Genomic DNA, 23,577 nt, shown 5'->3' with positions numbered 1-23,577 from the left:
GGCGAACGCAGTGGACGCCCAAAAGAAGCTTTCACCGACGAAAAAATCATAAAAGTTCACAAAATAATTTTGAATGGCCGTAAAGTGAAGTTGTTCGAGATAGCAGATATTGTGAAGATATCATCTGAATGTATACATCATATCATTCACGAATATTTGTACATGAGAAAGCTGTGTGCAAAATGGATGTCGGGCGAGTTCACAATCGATCAAAAGCAAAAACGTGTTAATGATTCTGAGGAGTGTTTGAAGCTATTTAAGTGCAATAAAACTGAATTTTTGCGTCAAGATGTGACAATGGATGAAACATGGCTCCATCATTTCACTCCGGAGTCTAATCTACAGTCAGCTGAGTGGACTGCACACGAGGAGCCGAATCCAAATCGAGGAAAACACAACAGTCAGCTATCAAGGTTATGGCATCAGTATTCTGGAATGTGCAAGGTATAATATTCATTGATTACCTCCAAAAGGGCCAGACCATCAACAGCGATTATTATATAACGTTATTGGATCGTTTAAAGAACGTGTTGTTTCATCAAGATAATGCGCCGTGTCACAAATCAATGAAAACAATCGCAAAATTGCATGAATTGGGCTTCGAATTGCTTCTGCATCCACCGTATTTGCCAGATCTGGCCCCAGCGACTTTTTCCTGTTCTCAGACCTCAAACGAATGCTCGCTGAAAAGAAATTTAGCCCCAATGAAGAAGTAATCGCCGAAACTGAGGCCTATTTTGAAGCGAAAGACCAATCGTACTACAAAAATGGTATCGAAAAGTTGGAAGATCGCTATAATCGCTGTATCGCCCTCGAAGGCAACTATGTTGAATAATAAAATCGAAATTTGTCAAAAAAATGTGTTTTACTATGGTAGACTGGGGACTTTTCAATTGGTCTGTTAGACTGTATTATCCCAATTTGAGATAAGGAGGTTAATAGGTTTAATAAGAATTTACCATTCGTGAACTTTTGGAAAGATTCCACTATCTGATGGAGCCTTCTGGGCGAAATTATTAAAATTGTATCACTTTGAATACTTTTAATCAAGTCCCAGACGACTTCTTCACCAACATGTGGAGGATGTGCGTCATAATAAACAGCACTCTAAGTTATTCACACCTCTCTTGTAACGGATAATTGCCGTTACAAATGTGAGTACAACAGAACCAATTGAAATTCTCCTAATTATCTGTTACCATAAATGGGAAACCTAAAAAAATGTCGCTTCGTTCAATTTATGGCCTAAGTGAACTACATACCGAGTTCTAACAATTCCTCAGAGTAATTCTTGGCGAAAATGATCAACGAAAGTTGGGGATAGCTGATAAAAGAGCTGGAATGGGCAATTTGTACGATTCTACTTTCACACGATGGGAAAGTATCGATCCTGATTCTGTAGTCCCTATTGTCATTAGATTATATCGATTATTGATTTTGTGAACGCCCTTTCAGCATAATCAATACTTTTAATTATCTATATGGTTTTGACGAGATGCTTCAAGTAATATTCATTCACTTTACACAGAATAATGTACTCGTATCCATCTCTATTTGTTACTATTTATATGTTCTTACAGCATTTGAAGCATTGAAATCTTCCGAATTTGTCATGCATAGGGAATATTTCGTTGAAAGTTCGTTCATCTGTCAATTGTCAACGACTTGCATAGCATGAACCGTTTTACTAGATACCCTTGAAATGATCACAGTTTAGATTTTGAGGTCCTGGGTCACCCCTAAATTTTGTTGGTCCCCCTGAAATATCACATGAGCAAAATAATACAACATGAATTTGGTTGGTACGAAATTGTAGTGGAAAAGAAATCAGACAATTCATCCAAAAATTAATTCAAATCCCTTATGGTTCAAACACAGTCACTTGATTGTTATTGATGACGATTTTAAAAATGTTACTCGAGAAAAAAGGAAGGATAAACCATTTTTTAATATTTATTGAGTATAAACTCAATAAGAACTCCCGCTTCTTATAGTTCTATGTTCAATATTACATATTTCAACTTAAATGGAAATGTGCTTGGTGGGATTTTGCTATGTTATCAATTTACATATCACAAAGTACGCTTGGGATACCTTTTTATGAACATAACATTTAAACATTTATGCTACGGAGCAAGATAAATATCAAGCTATTAGTTCTGCTTGTTTATAGTTAATTCATGTCGTAATTCAAAAAAATATTCGATAATTACAGAACTCAGCAGAAACAAACGATTTAAATTGCTTCATTAAGAAATTTTGATACTCTTTCATTTCCTTTCGCAGTAATACCACGTTTTTTTCATTTTATAATTCATGGATCGAAATAGAAGGGTCAAGAGGATTATAGATCACCTGTCCTAAAGATATACTGTACTACTTAATATTTGAAAAACTCCTAGTCTATTTATCTCTAGTTATCCATCCAACTTGATCTGGCAATCTATTGATTTAAAGCTGAAAATCAGCATGACGAATAATCAGGTCCAATTAAAGCATTGCTAAAATAAATACCATTAACCATTAAATAGGCAAAGTGGACAAAATCAAGGTATCCATATTGAACTTATATGTCAAAGCAATTATTCATCTCAATTGAATGATAGCTCATACCTACCAATTCTGAAAATCATGACCAAATGTCATCGAAAATGACAGACGTTGGCTCATATCCTTATCGGTAATAACTTTCGAAAGGATCATGTGATTTTCTAAATGTCAAGGTTCTAATTGTTCCCTGAATTTTTAACACTCTCGATTTCGACAGGAAGTATTCAATGCTAACAGACATTTTAATTACTAGTTGATTCTTTTCATATGAGAAAAAAATGACATTTATGCATTGGTTCATTATGGAATCATTCCCTAGAATTCTGCATTCATTTGGAGTTTCTAATTTTGACTGCGCTCAGAAAAACCCCATACGGTATTCTGTTTTATAAGACAGTGTTATTTCAAATGAAATTAAATAATTTATATTTCTCAGTTCCAATTAGTTATACCGTAAAAACTGGTATTGAAATTGGGGAGTGGTTGATGAATTTGAATATTTGAAAACTTTTTTTTTCACTCTATCAAAGAATTCAGTGAATATTCACCTCTTCAATTGAAAATTACTAAATAAGAACTTCAATACAAAAATTCTATCAGGGGTCTTCCTTTCTGGCTGAATTATTCGACAGTTCAATATATATTTTTCATTCTTCAATCTCGAGCCATTACCCCCAGAATCGCTCAGATATTTTGAGCCATTACCACATTTGAAGTGCGGCAATAATCCATATTCCGAGGATGAATTTTTCTACAGGATAATTGATCCTGGTGTTTCACATATTTCACAAATACTGAAATATTATCACTTATCACTTTTGAAGGTTGTAACACCATATGGTACTCTCCAGTGCAGTAATTTATTTTTACTCTCAAGAAAGTAGTAGCATATGGTACTCCTCAGCGCTGTTAAATTACCATTGAAATATTTTCTCTGTAGGTTATCAATGCTGGCTTTTCAATCTTTTGGGAAAATTAAAGTATCTTCTGCCATGAACCCCGTTTGAAGGAATCGCTGAAATTCTTTCTGTTCAAGTACTCGATTTTGTCAATTATATTCAGGGGTATTTGTTGGATCTTCTTAAATTTTGCATTGCGAATGGATTTTATTCTAGCAGAGCATTGAAATTGTTTTATAATTATGAGAATAACTAACTACTACGAGGCAGTAGATAGCAGATATAAAAATCGGTTCAAGAATTGAAGTGAATTTTTGAAAACACTTTTGAAGAATATCTCGATAACCATAGATGCTGTAGATGAATAGATATGAAATGATTTACGTACAGATCTGTTATCCGAAACTTTCTATGTTTAGTTGAAGGTTAGTCAGTCAACAATATAGATCGTTCATCTACTGCTGAATGTGTGAAAATTAAAAACTAAAAAAATAATGATTCTGTAGTAAGTTTCGTACATTTTGGCCGACATAATCGTCCATCACTTGGTAAGACAATGAAAAAATTCGGAGAGACTGGATCTGTTAGTGATGTTTTAAGTCCAATACATCATTAAAATTCACGTTCCATCATAATTTTGCTGGGGCAAGGAAAGGTGTTGAAGAGGGTCCAAATTCATCCATTTCTCGTCGCGCCCTGTTTTACACGTTATGGCGTATTTTGAAACTGGATTTAAGTATCCATCTTCATGAGGCTCAGTTGACATAAGAACTAAGACAATATCTGACCATGGATGCAGATAAAATATGCCGATTGGGTGCTTTTGGATGACGATTGTTCGCATCGAATTTTCTTTAGCGACGACGCACTTTTTTCTCTCGGTGGGTATAAAAAAAAGGAATTTGTCGCTGAATTCCCTGGACGCCTAATTTCTCGTTTCGACGATGTGACTTGGCCACTTAGATTTTGTGATTTATTACCTTTGGATTTTTTCGTGGCGTTATACGAAGAATCGTGTTTACGCCGATAAGTCTATTGACGATATCAAACCAGCATGCGTCAAGTTATTAGCCCGTAAAGGCCTTCCTATAAGAAATCGGAGATATGAGGACATTTCAATGATGTTGTATTCCACACATATTGGCAAGGTCTAAGCATTATATTGAAATGAAAAATTTCATCGATTTTCTGAATAAAAGTGTGTTATATCGACTTCTACTTTCGTATCCACAAAATGGATAATCCTTTACAACTTTTTCACAAATTGTTGAGAGAAATTATTGTCTTTACAGACATGTAACCAAGTTTGATGATATACATTTCTCCTCATCTCAAAAATAACTTCGTAGGTGCGCATTGCATATACATGACCACTCAAGTTGGGAATGGGCAGTAATTAATGATTAGAGTGACCCGCATTTTTTCACAGGTCTCCTACGAATAGAAAAATGTGACCATTTCTCAACCCAAACAGTTCGTTAACCGTTCACTACGGCCTAATCGAACTGTTAATGATACTTCATAACAACGGATCCATAAATAGCAAGCTCAAAACCATTAATCCGATAACGTAAGAATAGAAAAACAGTACTGGGCATGTTCCTCGAGCCAAATCAAGAAATGTTAATCACGGCTCATTTAATTTAAAGGCGAAGGTGTGATTCGGCAACTGATACTCGAATGCCGGTACAGACAACGAATACCGTTTAATGTTTTTAGAAGGCAGGAATGTTTTGACTGACATATACGCGCTCATGCATGACAATACGCGTAACTTTATGGTTCTGTTACGAAAAGTTTTGAGTTACGTGAAAAGGAGGGCATAAGGAAAAGGTATATTATATACACTGTGTCCGTAAAGTAAATTCATTTTTAGCTAAAGAAACCATTTTAAGAAATATTCCTGAAACACATCGATTTTTTATTATAATTAACCGTATTTTAAAATAATAATCTAATATACAGGGTGAATTACTTTCGAGTAATAACGTCACCGTCATTTTTTTTTAATGGAACACCCCCATTGTGTCTCAATTTTCCGAATACTCTAGCTGAGCTGATTCCAAAAAATGTATCAAATGTTGATTCCAATTGGTACAGGGTGGGCAAAAATACAATAGTTTTGTGTGTGCTCATAAAGTAACGCGTAACATTCTTTATTAGTTAAATCAACAATATTATCAAAAATACTTATTGTCTAGCGGCAATTGGTTTGAATGTAACACCCTGTAGTTTGTTACATTTTTTTTGATTAATAAAAATGAGCTGCTTCCAAACATGTTTGGTACCTGTGGTCTACCAGACAGAATATGAAAGAAATTATTTATTATTTTTATACATTTTTATTAATCTTAAAATGTAACAAACTATAGGATGTTCCATTCAAACCAATTGCCGCTAGACAATAAGTATTTTTGATAATATTTTTAATTTAACTAATAAAGAATGTTACGCATTACTTCATGAGCACACACAAAACTATTGTATTTTTGACCACCCTGTACCAATTGGAATCAACATGTGATACATTTTTGGAATCAGCTCAGCTAGAGTAATCGGTAAATTGATACAAAATGGGGGTTATCACTGAAGCCCAGATCTGGATAAATAGATGGCAGTAGAAGGAACAATTCGTTCAATTTGACCATGGTTTTCATCGCACAAAACGCACAAAAACAACCCCTTTTACTCTCAATTGAGCTGATTCGACAGAAAAAGAATTATTGTTTTTCATTTCTTTGTACCAATTTTCATGATAACGAAGATTAGCGCAATAAAAAAATTACCAGTTATCTCCTGTGAAGTAATTGTTGACTGAACATTTTCTCAGAAAATTATTCATACAAAAATTAGTTTCATATTCTACTTCGAATAATTGTAGTAATATTGAACTGAAGTCATAACTACTTCATTATAATATGCCCCAGTTTCCTCACCAATGCTCTACGCGTGATGAATTGCAATTGAGAGATATGACAATTCAAGAATGATAAAGCTAACTCTAGAGAAATAGAACAAGTCTACTAATGATGTATTACCATGATTCTGAATTATCATAGAATGAAAATAATATGTATTGAAGAGAGGAACATATAGGAATAAAGAAAATCTACATCAAATGGGCAATTGTGAAAATTTCATAGTGAAAAATTATTTTTCTCGTGTGAATTAAAAATTGAAGCCATTATTCGAATAATTAATATTTCTACACTGAATGAATTTCTCGACTTAAGTTTAGATATTGAGGTACTGAATATGTACGTACAAGTAGACCTAGCAGATGTTCTATCAGAAATTGATTATGAAGATATGAATATTTTAAGTTTAATTCCAAAGGATTACTATAATTAAGTGAATTTTAGATTTTTGAAAGGATTCACGTAATTTTTTTAGTTAAAATCTAAACCTTCGCATACAACTTTTGCATATCCTGAAATTTATACTTCACCTTTGAGAACTAATTATGATTCTTACCACGTTATGAGATCGGCAACCAAAATAATATATGTCAACTGACGTCAGCCTCTAATCTGAAACTTGACATCTGTTGTCTGAAGATATTACGGGACCCAGGTCGGCCAGCTGTTCTTGAATTATAAATGTTATACCCCACTGTGTTTTATAGATATATTTGTTCACATAGATATTAAAAATACTCTAGAAATTATCATCTTAAAAATGATAAGAAAATATTCACAATAAGGTTTCCTATTACAATATAGCAAAATTATTATTACCAAACTAAACAAACTCACTTCTAATAGTTTCGGAGCTTTGCAATTCTCAGTAGTAGGTAATATCCCTAGGACATTGATAATAGACGAGATAATTTTATGACAATCGAAAGCTCGTTCCTTGGTAGGCACGAAAGAAGCTTGAAAAATTTGTCAAAAATTATTAAATGCGGACAATTTTTGGACAAAAAAATGTAAGACTTCATTTAAATTTAACTTAACATTAGATTCTTTGCTGTCCTCTACTATAGATGATCTATTACCATTGTATTGTGGGCATCTTGGGTTTATTTAAATACTATATTATTAAACGGGTCAATCATAATGTTATAGTCATTAAAGTACTTTTTTGCAAGAGTTTGCACAAAAAGTTCCACATTGTTTTCATCGTTGCTTGCTGCCCAATTTTTTAGTATCAACGTCAATTGTTCTAAGCTGTTATGTTTATTCAATACATATTCTCGTTCGCAGCAAAAATTCATAAATATTCCCCAAATATATTTGTGACTGTATGTTGTATTTCTGGGATTTTTTCTTTGATTAGCTTATTAATACTTTGTTCCATTCGGAATTTATTTGTAATGAAGTTTTCAAACTCAATCGTGTTGACATAGTGATTGATAATTGCACTGTATGCATTTTTCAGTGTATTGTTGACATGAATGGATGAATTGTTTTATATGACACAAAATGACAAAATTTGATTGGTTCTTAGAACTTTAATCTAACTGTATAATTTCAGTTTGTGAGGAAATAATAAACACCACTATGAAAAAAATCCAATAGTTAAATGTTTTTGATTGAATGATATACAAGATAATGAGGCCAAAGTGCATCTCAAAGATTAAAATTTCGAACAGTACTCTCGACGAAAACAATTAAAAAAAACTGGTTCACTTTCGTTTTTTGCCCCGCCCAAGGACAAAAATAACGCAAAGGATTTATGCAATATTGGGCAAGGTAATTCGTCAAATGGCATTTAAATTCTTCAAATGCGTACGCACCTCGTTTTCAAGGGCAAATAAACCAGCTTAGGTGGGACGAATCATATGATCTGTAATCTTGAGAAAATATCCTGTTGCAAGGAAATAACATTGCAACAACATAATTAATCATGTTCAGGAACCTTCGCGAAAAAAACTGCAACTTTAAATGACATAGGTATACGAGGAGAAAATATGAATGAGGTTGCCCTGTGCATTAATCGAGAAAAAGCAGTTTGTGTTGAACAAATATCTGGTGTAGGTTTTGATTGCTTAATTTTGTGTATGACAATATTATCCATGGCTGTTCATCATACTCATTAAAGTTCATTATACTCACTTCAGTTCATTATGCTCACGTCAGTTCATTATAGATGCTCAATTTACTTCGCTTTTCTTCTCGTTATGTTTATTACATTATTTGCTTATTCATTGAACAGTTTCTCATCAATAGTTTGATTTGATTGAATGGGTAAAATGAAGGCTTGTTGGTCCCGTAGGATAGGTTTTTGATTAGACATACAATGTGTTCTCCGAGTAAATGTCATAATTTTGAGGGTTGATTATTTAGCAGAAAACCAATTCCATTTTCTGATCGCTTCAACCATGATTTTATCGCTGAGTTACTCTTGTCATTATTGAGTACAATATGAAAGGAATACTTTATATTAACTGAGATATAATTCTTATATCTATTCAATAAGTTTTATTTACACAATAATAATCAATTATGAACACTACCAACACTTCCTTTTTATGCGAAAAGGATCCTGCAAATGTTAGACTGCTTGCAGCAAACAGCAGTAAACATTAATAAATTTTTTTGATTGTCTCAGTCTTTACTTGTCGTAAATTCATCTTGATGATTAAAAAGTAAAATAACTTATTTCCGCTTTATATATTTATTTTCACAACAATTGTTTCGTCATGATAACATGACTTCGTCAGGTGAGCATGGTTACCATGCTCACCTGACGAAGTCATGTTATCATGACGAAACAATTGTTGTGAAAATAAATATATAAAGCGGAAATAAGTTATTTTACTTTTTAATCATCATTAATAAATTTTTGATTTTCTGGTTATCAACTTTCTTTTAAAAAAAAATAGACTCGGAAGATATGCCTGCAAGCATTGTTGAAACCCAATTTTTTTGAAATTTAACTGTCCTTTATGCATCCTTCAACACCAGATATATTCTACCATAGTAAAAAGAATTCTATGATTCTACTACCATGATTGACGGTGTTCAACGAAGACAGTGTCCTGCATATTTTTCATAATCGCACAAACCCAGATATTTCGCAATGATACATGGGATTTTGCCAAATGTCTCATATAGTAAAGGGCCTCATCTACAACTCGGAAAAAGCCTTTTTTCCGGATAATCCTGTGTACTCTCTTATAGGCTTCTCCACCAATTGTGAAAACGCGCTTTTTATCAGGTTTTTCTCTATTATTAGGATAAAATTGAGTTAAATCGAATTTTCCAGTATGTGAATGTAGCAATAGGTACATTGATACGAGTATAAAATTTTGTGGGCACCACTAGGATTGAGAAATGTTAATGATTCCATCGAGCGATTTACAAAACCTCGGTAGAGGCATCTATTTAATAACACACTTGGTTCATAAATAACTATTGATACATGTTGCAACGATTTTGCACGCTTCATTCCATGTTACGCTACTGGAATTTTTGAAGACGCGGTAATTTGTCAATTAATCGTATCATATCGTGTACTATCGGTCGGAACGCAGATGCGCGTTTCTGGAGAGAATCTTATGAAAGATTTTCAATGATTATTGAGACTTCAGCAAGAATACGTACCTAAGATTTAGATTTCAGTCATTAATAATTTAATTTGAGACTCGGAATCGTATTTATCGGCGAGAATTGTGTCGGGATTCTCGCACCTCCCGTGGGATCAGAACGAAGAAACTTCCCGTGGGATTAGAACAAAGAAAACCTTTCTTGGGATTGATAGATATCAAGAACTACTTCCTTGAGATACAGAATTTGGAATAGTACGTATGTTAGACCACTTTAGTTCCTGAATCTGAGAGAATACCTGCGAAATACCTGGCATTATCACATCAACTTCGTTGAATGGGGATTGGAGTACTATAGCTTCCTGATAAGAATTGGTGTTCGGAAGGCTGAAGATAATTTGCAGAAGAGGTTCCATCCTAGTAGCAGAGTAACTCATTTAAAATCGTTTTAAGTTAAGTTTCTATTTTATTATTTGTTTGGAGTGAAAAGGATCGATCATTGTATATTTTAATTTTATTAAATTTGTAAAAACCTGGGTAGGATTTTTGTTGCCAAATAAGCCAAACCACCCCTAGAAATTAGTCCTTAGAGTCTCATGGGCAATTGTAACGTTACAAAGAAAATGTTGCAAAGAAAAATAGTATATCACTTATCGTAATAATAGTAAACCAATCAATGAAATAATAATGAGTGATCTTGAGATCACCTTGAGATGTGCAACAGATTTCCGGATTCTCCAGAACAGATTTAATCGTAAAATATACCTTTATAATTATATCGCTGAGCAGGAATTATTGAATGCTTTTTTCAACACCAGGGAATTACCGCCCTCTCTCAAATAATTAATGACTAATTATTTGTGGTTGATCTAGTGAAAAAGGTGCCGTTCTTCAAATTCTAAGACTATAAAGATCGAGAGTTCGATCCTTGGTCAAGAATAGAAATTTTATAGTTGAGAGGTACCGCCCAAGCATTTGTAGTTGGTAGAACAATTAACAGTGTGTGCCTGGAGTGACAATGTAACACAGTAGTAAAACCTGTAGAGAACACATGTTTTCCTATCACGCTCAAGATCTGAGCTTCTGAGAGGTCCCACATGATTGTAGTAAAGATAAAAAAAAAACATTCAATCATTTCCTCCTTCAAATGAGATGATATAATTCACTAGTACTGTTTGAACGGATCTTAAAGGATAAATATTGTCAAAATATTTATTCCTCTTCAAGGTTAGGTGAATGCTTCGATGGTCGTCCCAGATCCTAGAATTATTCTCCGATGATTTATGGTTTGAGTTGAATAATCTCTCCATATATGATTTATGCACCAAACTGGTGATTTGTTATCTGATCTCATAAATTCAAATCACTCATTTCTTATCGAAGCAAAGCTCTCTTCACAAATCCTCTTCCCATAAGAAAAGCTGTGAAAGTGAATATTAACCACAGTATCAGATGTCGTTAATTTCATGAATTATATACCTCGCTCCGTGAATTCATTTCCATATGGCATTCGAATTGTTATTACCGATCATTTAATTTCAGCCATACGTTCGAATTATACTATTTAACCTTCAATAAAGAAATTGGGCAATATATAATATTGAATGAATTTTATTGGGAACAGCCTTATGTTCTTTCCAGTTCATAAAAGAAATTTGGGTCAATCTTGAACATGTTCTGATGTTTGTGAAGGAAATCAAAATTTCACTTTTTTTGTATTGATAACCCTAATTATTTACTTTCAATACAAATCGTTTGAAGATGGTGCCTTGATGATCAGCTTTTAAAATATATAATATATGGAATATTTTAATGATATCAATTCCATGGTAAGAATTTGTATTGCTTCACTACCCTAAAAGCTATGAAGTGCGTATCTATAATGCAGCCCTATAGAATAGAAATGATCTCTTTATCCGGGTACTATACAGGGTGAGTCTTTGACTTGTACATATATTTTAACCGAAGATTCTTGAGGTCAAAAGAAACACTTTTTTCATTTACCATTTTTTCCGATTCGGCCCTGTTAAAAAGATATAGCCATTTTAAATTTTCATAATGAGCTAATTCACCCCTGGTAACCGGAACACCGAAGTTTTCGCAATTATAAGATATGGAAATAAGCTACTAAATTGGAAAAACCATCATAAACTCACTTTTAACATTCCATTTGTTGAGAAAGTAGTATTTATAATACAATAAATGAGTTATTCCAATTTCACTGACGATAAAGATTAAATATTTTTCTCTTGATTTTCTATTTCATTTTCGATAATCATAACGAATTGAGCTCGCTACCACCCATATTAGCTTAGCTCTGATATTCATAATTCATATCCATTCATTTATTATATCGCATTTATAATATATCGTTGTTAATTTGATTTCGTACTAGAATTGCAATTTAACCTTACATTCTCAAATAAATAATATTCATCTGTGACAGTTCTAACACAGACTAGTAGTCTGTGGTTTCAAGTTTGAACCTCAAATTTCGAGTGTTGCAAATTTAAACACAGCAGTTCGAATAATCTATGTTCTAACTTCTAACCTAAAATCTAAAATATTCATTTACAGTTTACACTGTTATTGTCTTATGATATTTGCATAAAATGAAAATCATCGAAGATTTGAAGAAACCCAACAGAATATTGAAGTTCCATACATATTTTCAAGAAATTTAAAAACAATTTCCAAAATAATTGTGTGGATACAAAATAAATAAGTGTGCATTCTGATAGAAAGTAATTCCTTTATGAAATGAAGCATTTGATTTGTTCCAACTATCTCATAAAAATAAAAATAATGATCTGCTTCAATATTTTTGGAGCCATCAGTGTGAAAATATGGAAATGAAGTTTTATGGCTCTGTAATCAATGGAAAATGTTAGACTCCACTTGTAATCAAATTTGTTCTATAATATGTACCTACATTATAGCCAACTCTACTACTTGATTCATCTTGATTTTGCCATTGAAAATAAATGAGAAGTATTCAATATAAATATCCACAGTTGAATATCCTGTTTCTTTCAACTCACCTATTTGTTTTCATATTAAAACAATTATGGCACTCTTGGAAGTATGTCAATCATATGCTCTAGGATGAATTTATGGAATAGCAAAAGAATAAAAGTATTTAATCTCAATCACATGAAAATTTGTCTAGTATGTACTTAGTGGTATGTTTCGATGTGAGTTTGAATGACCCTCGAAGAATACAGTATTGTTCGATAGCAGCAGTCTTTAGTGGGATATTGACTGTTGTCATTATAATGGGACTATTTTGTGAAAACTTTTTTAAACATGGGCTTTATGGGAAATCTGGACTTTTCAAAATAGAATGTTGATTTTAATGAAGTATCTTATTATCAGAGCTGTGTCAAAGCTCAATAATTTGTAATCAAATAGAAAGTTGAGGTGAGCTTATTCAAATAACTTCATTTTCTAACCAAGTTGGCTAGTACTTCAATTCTAAAATCTGAGACATGACATCATAGTAAATATTCATTTCTGTGGTTTTTTTTCCACAACAGAACAGAGTTGCATTTAGCCAAAGTACCCAATTTTTTGAATTTCACAGATAATTTTTTTTTTTTAAGATCAAGTTACTCGAAAACGGCGCTTTGTACGAGAAAATATGAGGAATACTTTTATTTTTCAAATTAGCCAAATATTCTTCAATGAACGTTCAAATTAATTTTAAGAGTTGGGTTCTTAGATTTTCTGGTATTTTTATGTGATGTAATGTTCATAATGAAGAAACTGAAAGATGTGTAGGGAATCTTGTATTCGGGAAAGATGTATCACATCAAGGAAAAGCTATATTCCAAAAATCATTTCCTTCAATAGAACCATTTACGAGATATAGCCGAAAATCACATTTTTTTATCGATTTTCAACAGCCTGTATCTTAGTAACCGGGCCGAATCGGAAAAAACTATAAAGGAAAAAAGTGTTTGTTTTGACCTCAGGAATCTTCGGTTAAAATATATGTACAAGTCAAAGACTCACCCTGTATAACAACATGTCTAAGTCATCACTTCCAGTAGTCAGAGCCACTGAAAATCTGAGATTTTTATAGGTATCTTGCTATTCTCGCCCGCACTTAAAATTTCGTGCAACAAAATATGTTTTCAAATGCTAATTTAGATCGAAAAATTGACCATCATTTGGGTCAAATTTGCTTATGTTGTAATGGGTGTTTTTTTCAGCTTGAGGACTTTAAAAGATAATACAAGACAGAAATATTCTTGGAATTCCTTTTTTTAAATATGATTTCTGGCATATGCCGCGGCTAAAAGTTGAATAGTACATTCGATCGGTCCAGTTTTTCACTATTTTTTCCAATAAATCTGATCGTATGGCGTCAATGGTGACTTGAATAGTGGTTTACAATGCTTCAAGAGTTGCTGGTTTGTCGGCAGCGTGGTGCCAGTTGGAAATAAAGTTGTCACCAAATTGATTGATGATTAAGCGCGTTGTAAGGCACTTCGCGCCGTGTTGTTGGAATCAATTATCGTTGATGTTTAGCTGATTAATTTTTGGACACAAAAAGTCATTCAGTATGGCTCGATAGCGCTCGCCATTCACCGCAACCACTGCTGCAAAAAGTCAATTTAAATGGATGTAATGGTAATTCGTTAATGTCTTGAAGATTGCTTCTGCCCCATATATGCCAATTTTGCTTAGTGACGGAGCCGTTTAAACATATATGAGCTTCATCGCTAAAAATGCTCATCTTCGGTTTCAAATTTGCCCAATCAGCAAAAAATGAGACGTGAATGATAGTCATTTGGCTTAAAAAAAACACCCGTTATAAGAAGACAATTCGATACAGAAACTCTTTCGACAACATCAATATAATTTCAGTGCATGAGTTTTTATGGAATCCATTAAGAAAATCTTCTTTCGTTCTCCAAACCGGTATCTTGCATTTCTATCCTCGGACTCAGTAAGAAGTGTAAGAACTATTTTAACCTATGCCAACTATCGCAGAGGAATCGAATGGAAAGCAATCATAATTTACCCTAGAGAAAACAGAACTAGATCTTATCTAGGTCAGACTGATAAGTCTCTGTTTCGAGAGTAACCTATTCAGTTATAAATTTTCAAATATGTGGATCAATAAAATAATTTATACTTATAACCTCATAATATGTATAAAAATATATAAAAAAAACATTCAGGATGTAATAATCATAGTTGAATAACGCTCTGAATCTTACAGGGAATGTCATACGTATCATATTCGTGTCATGTATATAGGTACGAGGAAAGTCAAAAGCTTCAAAGCTCTCGTTCATATATCGTAACTTTGGGGACTACATGTATATCAATATACATTTAATTAAGTGGTCTGCAAGGTTGCAATAGGCGCATGAATGACAAACAAGCTCTTGACTTCTCGTCAGTGTATTCCTCAATTTCTATATTCCAAATTTTCTATCCCAATTCTCCTAGACGTCTGTGGAACCTTTAAGAATTTTTTTTATTAGAACGAAATTTTGAACAAATCTTGAAATGGTTTTTCTATTCAGGGTGTTCCTAAATTGGAGGAGCTGAAATCTGATTTTTTTTCAAATTTTTTCTCATAGCATCTACACTTTACTAGATACCTACCTACTCAACTGAAGTTTGGCAAATCAATTCGCTATACTCGCTTTTTTCCTCCAGATATTTTTTTCAGGGGACTACTGGTAGTTTGAAAAAAATTTAAAAATCAACTTTCATCTGGTACCAAATGTTTGGGTCTCTTGAAGTTTTGTCATATCTACTTACGATTTCGAGAAAAAATTTCAATCCATTCTCTCGAAATCGTCAGTAGTAGAATCCAAATTATCATAAAAATCTAGTCAGTGAGCTGTGATTAATGATTCATAAAGATTTGATGAAGTCGTATAATCATCTCAAATCTAGTAGGACGACAAGAAGTAGATACCCTGTATCTCGAAAACAAAACGTTTGCTGGCTCATGTTTACAAACCTTTTTTTCCTCAAAATTAACTAGGAATCTCTCATTTTCGTTGGTACCTCCAATTTAGGAACACCCTGTAAACGTAAAATTTCAACCTGATCGGATCTGTTAAATCTTAAATTTTCTGCAAGTTTTGTACAAAAAAAAGTTATATATTTTCAAAAACGTTTTTTATTAGTTCTACTTCATTTGATCTTCAATGCCCACGCCAATATCCTAAATGTTTGTCTATCCTTTCAAACTAACCAAAAACAACCTCGATCTAATAAAGAATGAGTCAAAACAAAGACTGAAACAAACATCATCTAAAGTCAAACAACTCAAGATGACTGCGATTTAATGATTCAATTGTGATGTACAATGACTCCATTTCTTACGTCAGTTATGCGAAATGACCTTCCTTTCTTGCTAAGACAGGTTAGGTGTCCTGATGTCCAAATCTGTGGTGAATAAAAAACTCGCCATTCTTAACAACTTGATTGATCATGTTTCAAAAAGGCGTTTTACAAAATGGGATTTAGGGACTTCTTTGTTGTAACATACACGACTTTACAGTTAAAGAATAGTAAATGCTAGCGGCAATGTCAAGAGCACAAGGACGACCTCCTGCCTTAGTCCAGTTACATTTCTTCAAAGAGATCGACGGCATATGAGCCAGCCATTATTAATTGCTCTCAATTTGAATTGCCTCATAGGTATTTGATTTTCAATATTCTTTTCCGAAGGTTGACTTAGACGTGTGGTAACGTTACATAAGACATATCATAAATTTATCATTACATAGATGTATTCGAACAAGAATCTGCATCGCATGACATGATAAGATCTATAGTTTACAGTAATCGATGGATGGAAGTAATGTTGCAAAAAATTGAGTAAGCTTTTGTTAGATTGGAACGCGTGTTATTAACTGTAAATTAGATCGGTAGATATGTGAGATTCTGAACCTGAATCAACTTTCGACTTTTGTAATAGGAACTTGAAAGATCGTTTGAAGGTTTGTTATCACTTTTTTTAATATCGTTACACGTCAAAATGAAAAAGTATGAACTGAAAAAAATATGTAAGAAAATATATTATCGTGCATCAATTATTATGATACTTTTATATTTATACGTTGTTCATAATCATGGAGAACATAATATTAACGCAAACAGGGATTCATCAAGCCAAGTAGCTTGACATTTTAAGAAACTACTTGACTTGAAAATCAAACTCCAGCTGCTGTTGAAAGACAATTCTCCAGAGCTGCTCTTATAGTTACAAAAACCCGCAATAGGTCACACGACAATTCTATGGAATGCCTCATGGAAAATTATGAAATCAATCAAAGCCTGGGGGTTTCTCAATATTAAGAAACTTTATTGTATTATTAGATATTTTTTATTTTGTTATGATTTATAGTGACTTAAGTTATGTTTCTACTTCTATTTTCATTCTATTTCGATTTTTTATACAATAAGTTCAAAAAATAAAAAAGTTTTTGCAAGGTTCCTTCTCATTTCATCATTTTTTTTATTAATGTGACACTACACAATAAAACTGCTAAAAATCAAGTAGCTTGATATGATTCTAGTACTTGACTTGACTTGACTTGAAATTGAAAAACTACTAGGTACTTAATTTGAGTTTGACTTGATTTCAAGTCAAGCTCAATCCAAGTAGCTTGCAAATCAAGCCAAGCCGTGAATCCCTAATTGTTGAGTTCATATCATACACCTATACTTGAAAGCTGTTCTTATTACACAGGCTCCTTTCATCAATAAAAAGAGCCTCCTCTTCTAGGCATTCTCTATTTTCTTTCCCTTTGTTCATTCCCTATCATTGACAATGAATAATAATTAGCGTCCCATTCAGTGAACATCGAATAGCCGTTCGAAAGGCTTGTCAGGAAGTTGAAATGAGGAAACTTATAATCAGAGTGAATTAAACTCGAGCTCGTATAGAAGATTACTCCTCTTAATTTGCTAGGGAAAACACGTTCACTTTTAATCTCTTCATCTGTCGGACATTTTGCAACACAAGTATTCTCAATTCTCATTGATTTTATACAAATTATCTTTCGCAAGACGATACTTCACACGTTAGCCTTTTCGAACTGGGTTTGGAAAAATAGAGCACGTCCAAAATGTTAACAAGTTAACATTTCAATTCGGATATGACACAACAGCCAGTAGGTACCACGAAATATTAATGCAATGAAGTTTTTTCGATGTTTATCTCATAAATGGCTAGTTGAAATGCTCCCACATCTTGTCCGAAAATTTTTGTTTGTTAATTCATTACGTAAAATGTAGAGAATAGATCGACAGATTAGTTTCAACAATGTGAGTTCTTGTATTCGGTAAAAACAATGAACACTCTCTTCCGGAATCTGGAGTGAACTGGTTCTTTCTTTCCGAAATTAACTTTTAAGATGATTTTCTCTCACATATCAAGTCATGATTTTCTCTTTTTCAAAATTCCATTGAGTGAATTTCTTTCTTATGTATCACAACTGGATGATTTTCTTTTTTTTATGTCCCATTATGGACGAGTATGGACGGTTTACTGTGTGACATACAGAAATACCAATTTTGTAGCATCTATCGGTATAAGATAATTATTCGATGCCTCAAGTCACTTGTTCACATCACATTAATTAGGTTGAATTGAATGCATGATGTTGTCGTTCAGTTATTATGTTGAGTAATATCTATGCAAACCCTGAAATATTTCACTAGGTTTCAGATAGATAGATTTGTTCATTTTGTTTCAAATTTTATTGTTAGTTTCGAAACAATTCATAGATTGACTATGCCTGTTTCTAATCGATATTGCGTGTTACAACATACAGTTGGTGCTGAGGGTTTCAGAATGAACAAAAATTGAACAGAAAGTTAAAAAAAGCAATTTCTCAACTGTAGCATTAAATTTTATCACGAACGAAATAAAAACGGGACCGTATTCTTAAAAAGTTAGGTGCATAAATCATGAATTCTTTCGTTTGTTACTCTTTTGAAAAAAGTGTGCCATTCAATGTAAAAATTGAATTCATTACACTGAACTTTCTCATGGCAATAACGATATTCCTCTAAATATATATTTTGAAGTCTAAAGGAAAAAACTCAATTACCTGAGTACTGCCCTAGAAATATCAAAATTACATGAAACGTTGTGAAGGGCTTCAAGGAGTGAATAAACACACAAAATTCAAACAAAATCGGACTGCTGATTTCCAAATTATATGGATATCAAAAATTTAGGTCAATTTTCATGTCATCCTGTATCTCCAAAACTTAACGTCTCAGGACACAACAAGCTACGTAACTTCTCTGCAAAACCTCAATAACCTGCATTCAACACTTGGCTATAGCCAACCACCCATGTAACACCCTGTGCAATCCTCGGTATTCATTACATCTACATAGGTGTTGCAATAACACCTTTAAGTGTTGAACCTTATTAAAAGATATAATTATTGCACACAGACCAGAGCTGATAACTAAATGAAAGAATGTGCAGTTTATCTAAGTATCTGATATTTATGGGCAATAAATCATTGAATTTAGGTGCTAAATTTCAGGTTTACCGTTTTATTACTTTGTGAAATTTCAATAATTATTATGTTTCATTTGGTGTTGCTGATGATTAACTATGTAATAAAAACGGATAGAAGAACAGAGATGGAGTATATTGGAATTTCGTATGCCTTCAAATGTAACAGTTTACCTAACCATTATCAACATAAGTCAATTACCTAGGCAGGAAAACGTATTTTTTTTTTTTAAATGAGCCATTTTGTCATTTTATAAAGACCTTTTTTTATGTATATGATATTTTTCAATCACGGGGAGATATATGATGAATAATTCAGCTGTTGATGGGTAATCTCCAAAAAATTGGAATGAAATAACAGTTTGTTGGTCGCTCGATGACTTAATCAATAAAAAAATATGCATTGCGAAGGAGAATCTAAGGTATTAAATTAGGATGAAATGTATAGCACGCGAGATTATGGTTGGAAAGTCAGTAGTTAGAAAAAAGAACGAAAAAATTGTGATGAAAAAAAGTACTTCCAGTAAAACATATATGAACCATGAACAAACCAATACCTAAATGATAAGAAATAATTTAATGTAGGTACAATCTACGAGAATCATCTAATGAAAACCTTAATGAATAATTAAGTTTATTATGAACCTATTCAACCCAATAATTAAACAACTGATCGAATACTGATAAAATTCGAAGTCAATAACCATGAACCAACAATAACGAACCTACACCCACATAAACGGCAAGTTTTAATGAGTAGGTGTTATTTACTTTTATCCGGTTAGCTACTTTTACTACAATCTTATAAATAGATCCTTCGATTGCATAATAAACCGAGAAATATGCTATTAAAACGGGGAATGATCACGAGAAACTTGCGAATATCAGATCAAGGTCGATATAATAATTAATATAGGTAATACTCAACGGGTGAGAAAGATGATGTAATTGATCGTAGTTGTTATGATAACATTAACAGGAATTGATCAGATCAGGTTGTAAATTATCATATTTCATATAGCAAATAAATAATCAAATAATAAACAAATAATATGAAGAAGAAGTAGTAAGAAGAAAAAATGTTCATATGAAGAAAACAGTCGTTCAATAATATTAAAGTAATTACTGATTGATTATTATAATTTATGGTTACAAATATCACAAAAATTCAGGAGTTAGTCCAAATATTGATTCTATGAATCGAAGAGAGCACCTTAAAATATTTGGTCATTGTAAAAACTCTTTTTTTTTAATCTTTTATATGTTTATATGCGCTTATGATTCATTTATTGAATAATAAAATTAGACGCAACGATGTTAACCTTATAAAAGTACTAACTGAAACCTGCGGTTTCACTCACACTTTGAAAAACTTCATGGATAGAAAAAACCAAAATAAAAACAAACTAAATAAAATACATATATACACGTTAACTGAACTAGGTCCCAATCCCGTGGAATATCTGGATAAAACTTAGCTTATGTTACGCGGCGATAGTGTAACTTTCGACAGATGAAAGAAATTTTGACATCTATTTTGTAGTTATTGAGCCTATTCACAACAAACATACAAACGTCCGCACTTCATAAGATATTCAACTGAAATTTGGCATAGTTATTCCAATTTAGAGTGTGCATCACATTATATGCCATTTCGGTTGAAAATATACAAGATTATATATGATGATATATGATATAGATGAAAGTATACAAGATGATATTTTTTCTGGAACAGAGCCTGCTTTTTTCGGCCAAAAATTTGTTTTGGTTAGCCACTGGTAGTAAGTAATAATTCAAAAAAAAATAGTAGAATGTAAAAAAAAACTTTGATCCAGTACTAAACTTCTTGATTTCTTGTAGTTTTATCGAATCTTCTATTGATTTCAAGAACAAACTCTCAAACAATTCTCTCGAAATTCTCAGAAAAATTAAATAATCATAGAAATCTACTCGCTTCGTTCATCCAATTTTTTTGGTGGGCCTCTGGTAGTTTAGAAAAATGTCAAGAAACTTTAGTCCAGTGTTGAACTTTTTTGTGTCTTCTAGTTTTGTCGTACCTGCTGCTGATTCAGAGAAAAAAATCACAAACAATGCTCGGTAAAATCTAAAATGTTATAAAGATCACTGGATCTTTATAACATTTTATATTTTCCTGAGGGGTAATCTGGGATAAATAAATTAATTATTAGTTTTGGTGCTTACTTGCCCAATCTGTATTCTGTAGCAATGATTCATAAAAATTTCATAAACTCCTAAAATGATCACAACAAAGTAGTAGGTAATACAAGAAACACCCAGTATCTCGGAAACAAAGCATTTGCAGGCCCATGTTCAAAAATACCCAAGGAATTTCTCATTTTCATTTGCACCCCAAATGGAGGAACACCTAGTATTATTGTTTCCTTTTAGTTCTCAGGAAAGATATCAATGTATTAGTCTCTTAGGAAATTTTCTTCGAACACGAAACTTACTTCCAAAATTCTGGAAATATGATTCAACTATTTCAATAAACCTAATAACAATGTGTTGTGATCAATTTCTAATACCTCATTTCCTCTATTATGAAAACAACATGAAACTCCAGCAGGAAAAATGAATTACCATAAATAAGTTGACCTTGTTAATGGTACGATCTACTGAGCAGATGAACTTACTTTCACTCTCTATGTCGTTGTAGGTATCTGACAGACTAGACAGAGCAGTTAAATTACTGTTACCTGTAAGATGCAGAAATGGAGATAAATCATAGGAGATGATGTCAGATAACTCTTTGAGTCTACGGCAAAAAGTATAGCGAATGGTAAACGGAATCGATGGGATTTCCTAATCATTCTTTATACTTATTTTAATTTATTTGAAGTTACTTCCGCAGAGAGTGTCAGTGAAATGAAAAAAAATTGAAGAAAGTTGCTAATACCGCCATAATCATATATCACGTTTTGGACAACATCTTTGTAGTCTCTCCTAAATACTGCAATATCTTTCTCTATACAATTTGACTAATTTTTAAAAATATTGTTTCAGGGGCATAGGACCACCTATTGGTGACAAGGGGACGTTTCCATTTCTCTTCATTCTCATTGGAGTTACATCAGCTATTCAATTCGATGCTCCTCTTGATTTTGCATCTGCAGGAGGAGAATGTGCTCTTGTTGTCAGCGGTGCAGGAAGAAGCAGCCAATTCGATTATTCCCTCAATTTGCTGAGGGGTACACCTCAGTAAGAATTTTTAGGATTATTCATTTTCACTAATATTTTCGAAAGAAGAATATTTGCTCATTGATTATTCATTTTCTTGCAGTAATTTCAACGCTGGTGGTACATGCATAACGTATGATGCTGTAAATGCAGCTTATTTAGATGCGAGAAAAAGAATTAGTACGTATAAATTCATTTATATTGAATTGTCATATACAGGGATAACTAAAGTAATGCGACAAAATTCAGTAGGTGAATAATCCTAAGAAATTAAGATGGTTCTTCCCTATAACAAAATCTCGTCAGCCACCCTTTTCCGAGATATCACCCCTAAAAGGTAGTGACTTAAATTCAGTATTTCAGTAAAGTTATAGGAAAGACCCATCTTAGTTTCATACGACCATTCACCTCCTGAATTTTGTCGCTTGAATTTAGGAACACCCTGTATAGTGGAAAAACTGAAAGCTCGATAATAATGAGTAGATAATTGTCATTGAAATTGTGCAGATGGCACTATTCAATTTCACAAAATATAAATTTGGAATTCGTTAGAATATTCGTTCCATTATTTTTTTATGAAGAATTTCTCCCTGAAGTTTTTCGCACTTATTCACTTTGTATATTTATTTGGAATTATTAATTACATCGATATAAACTCAGCCTCAAATGTCAGTGAATAAATTAAATTAAATCAAATTGAAATCAAATTTTTGATAGAAAACAAATTGTTTCCTATTAAAACTGCTCAAACTTATAACTTCTGATCTAATCCAAGGCTTCGTTTTATGACTAACAGCATACTTATGAACCTGTAGTAAAGTTTTTTTTCTATAGGGGTAGCCAACCCTCATGGTCAATGGAAGCCTGAAGAAGTTGCTACAGTGGGCGAAGTACTACTCGATGTCTCTATCAATCTTGCAAGGACG

At 32.7% G+C, this 23,577-nt stretch overlaps 1 protein-coding gene across 1 annotated transcript in view; it reads left to right on the top strand.

Annotated features, from left to right (window-relative positions):
* The window catches only part of LOC123674741 (peroxidase), a 42,109-nt gene that overhangs the window by 9,774 nt on the left and 8,758 nt on the right, over nucleotides 1-23,577 (top strand). Inside the window, exons 2-4 of the mRNA XM_045609797.1 lie at nucleotides 22,478-22,672; nucleotides 22,755-22,831; nucleotides 23,486-23,576. Of these exons, the coding sequence (XP_045465753.1) occupies nucleotides 22,478-22,672; nucleotides 22,755-22,831; nucleotides 23,486-23,576 (363 nt within the window). The remainder of the gene's footprint in view (nucleotides 1-22,477; nucleotides 22,673-22,754; nucleotides 22,832-23,485; nucleotide 23,577) is intronic.

This window comes from Harmonia axyridis, chromosome 3 (assembly GCF_914767665.1).
Source record: "Harmonia axyridis chromosome 3, icHarAxyr1.1, whole genome shotgun sequence".
NCBI classification, from domain to species: domain Eukaryota; kingdom Metazoa; phylum Arthropoda; class Insecta; order Coleoptera; family Coccinellidae; genus Harmonia; species Harmonia axyridis.
This window is presented reverse-complemented; position numbering and strand designations above follow the sequence as displayed.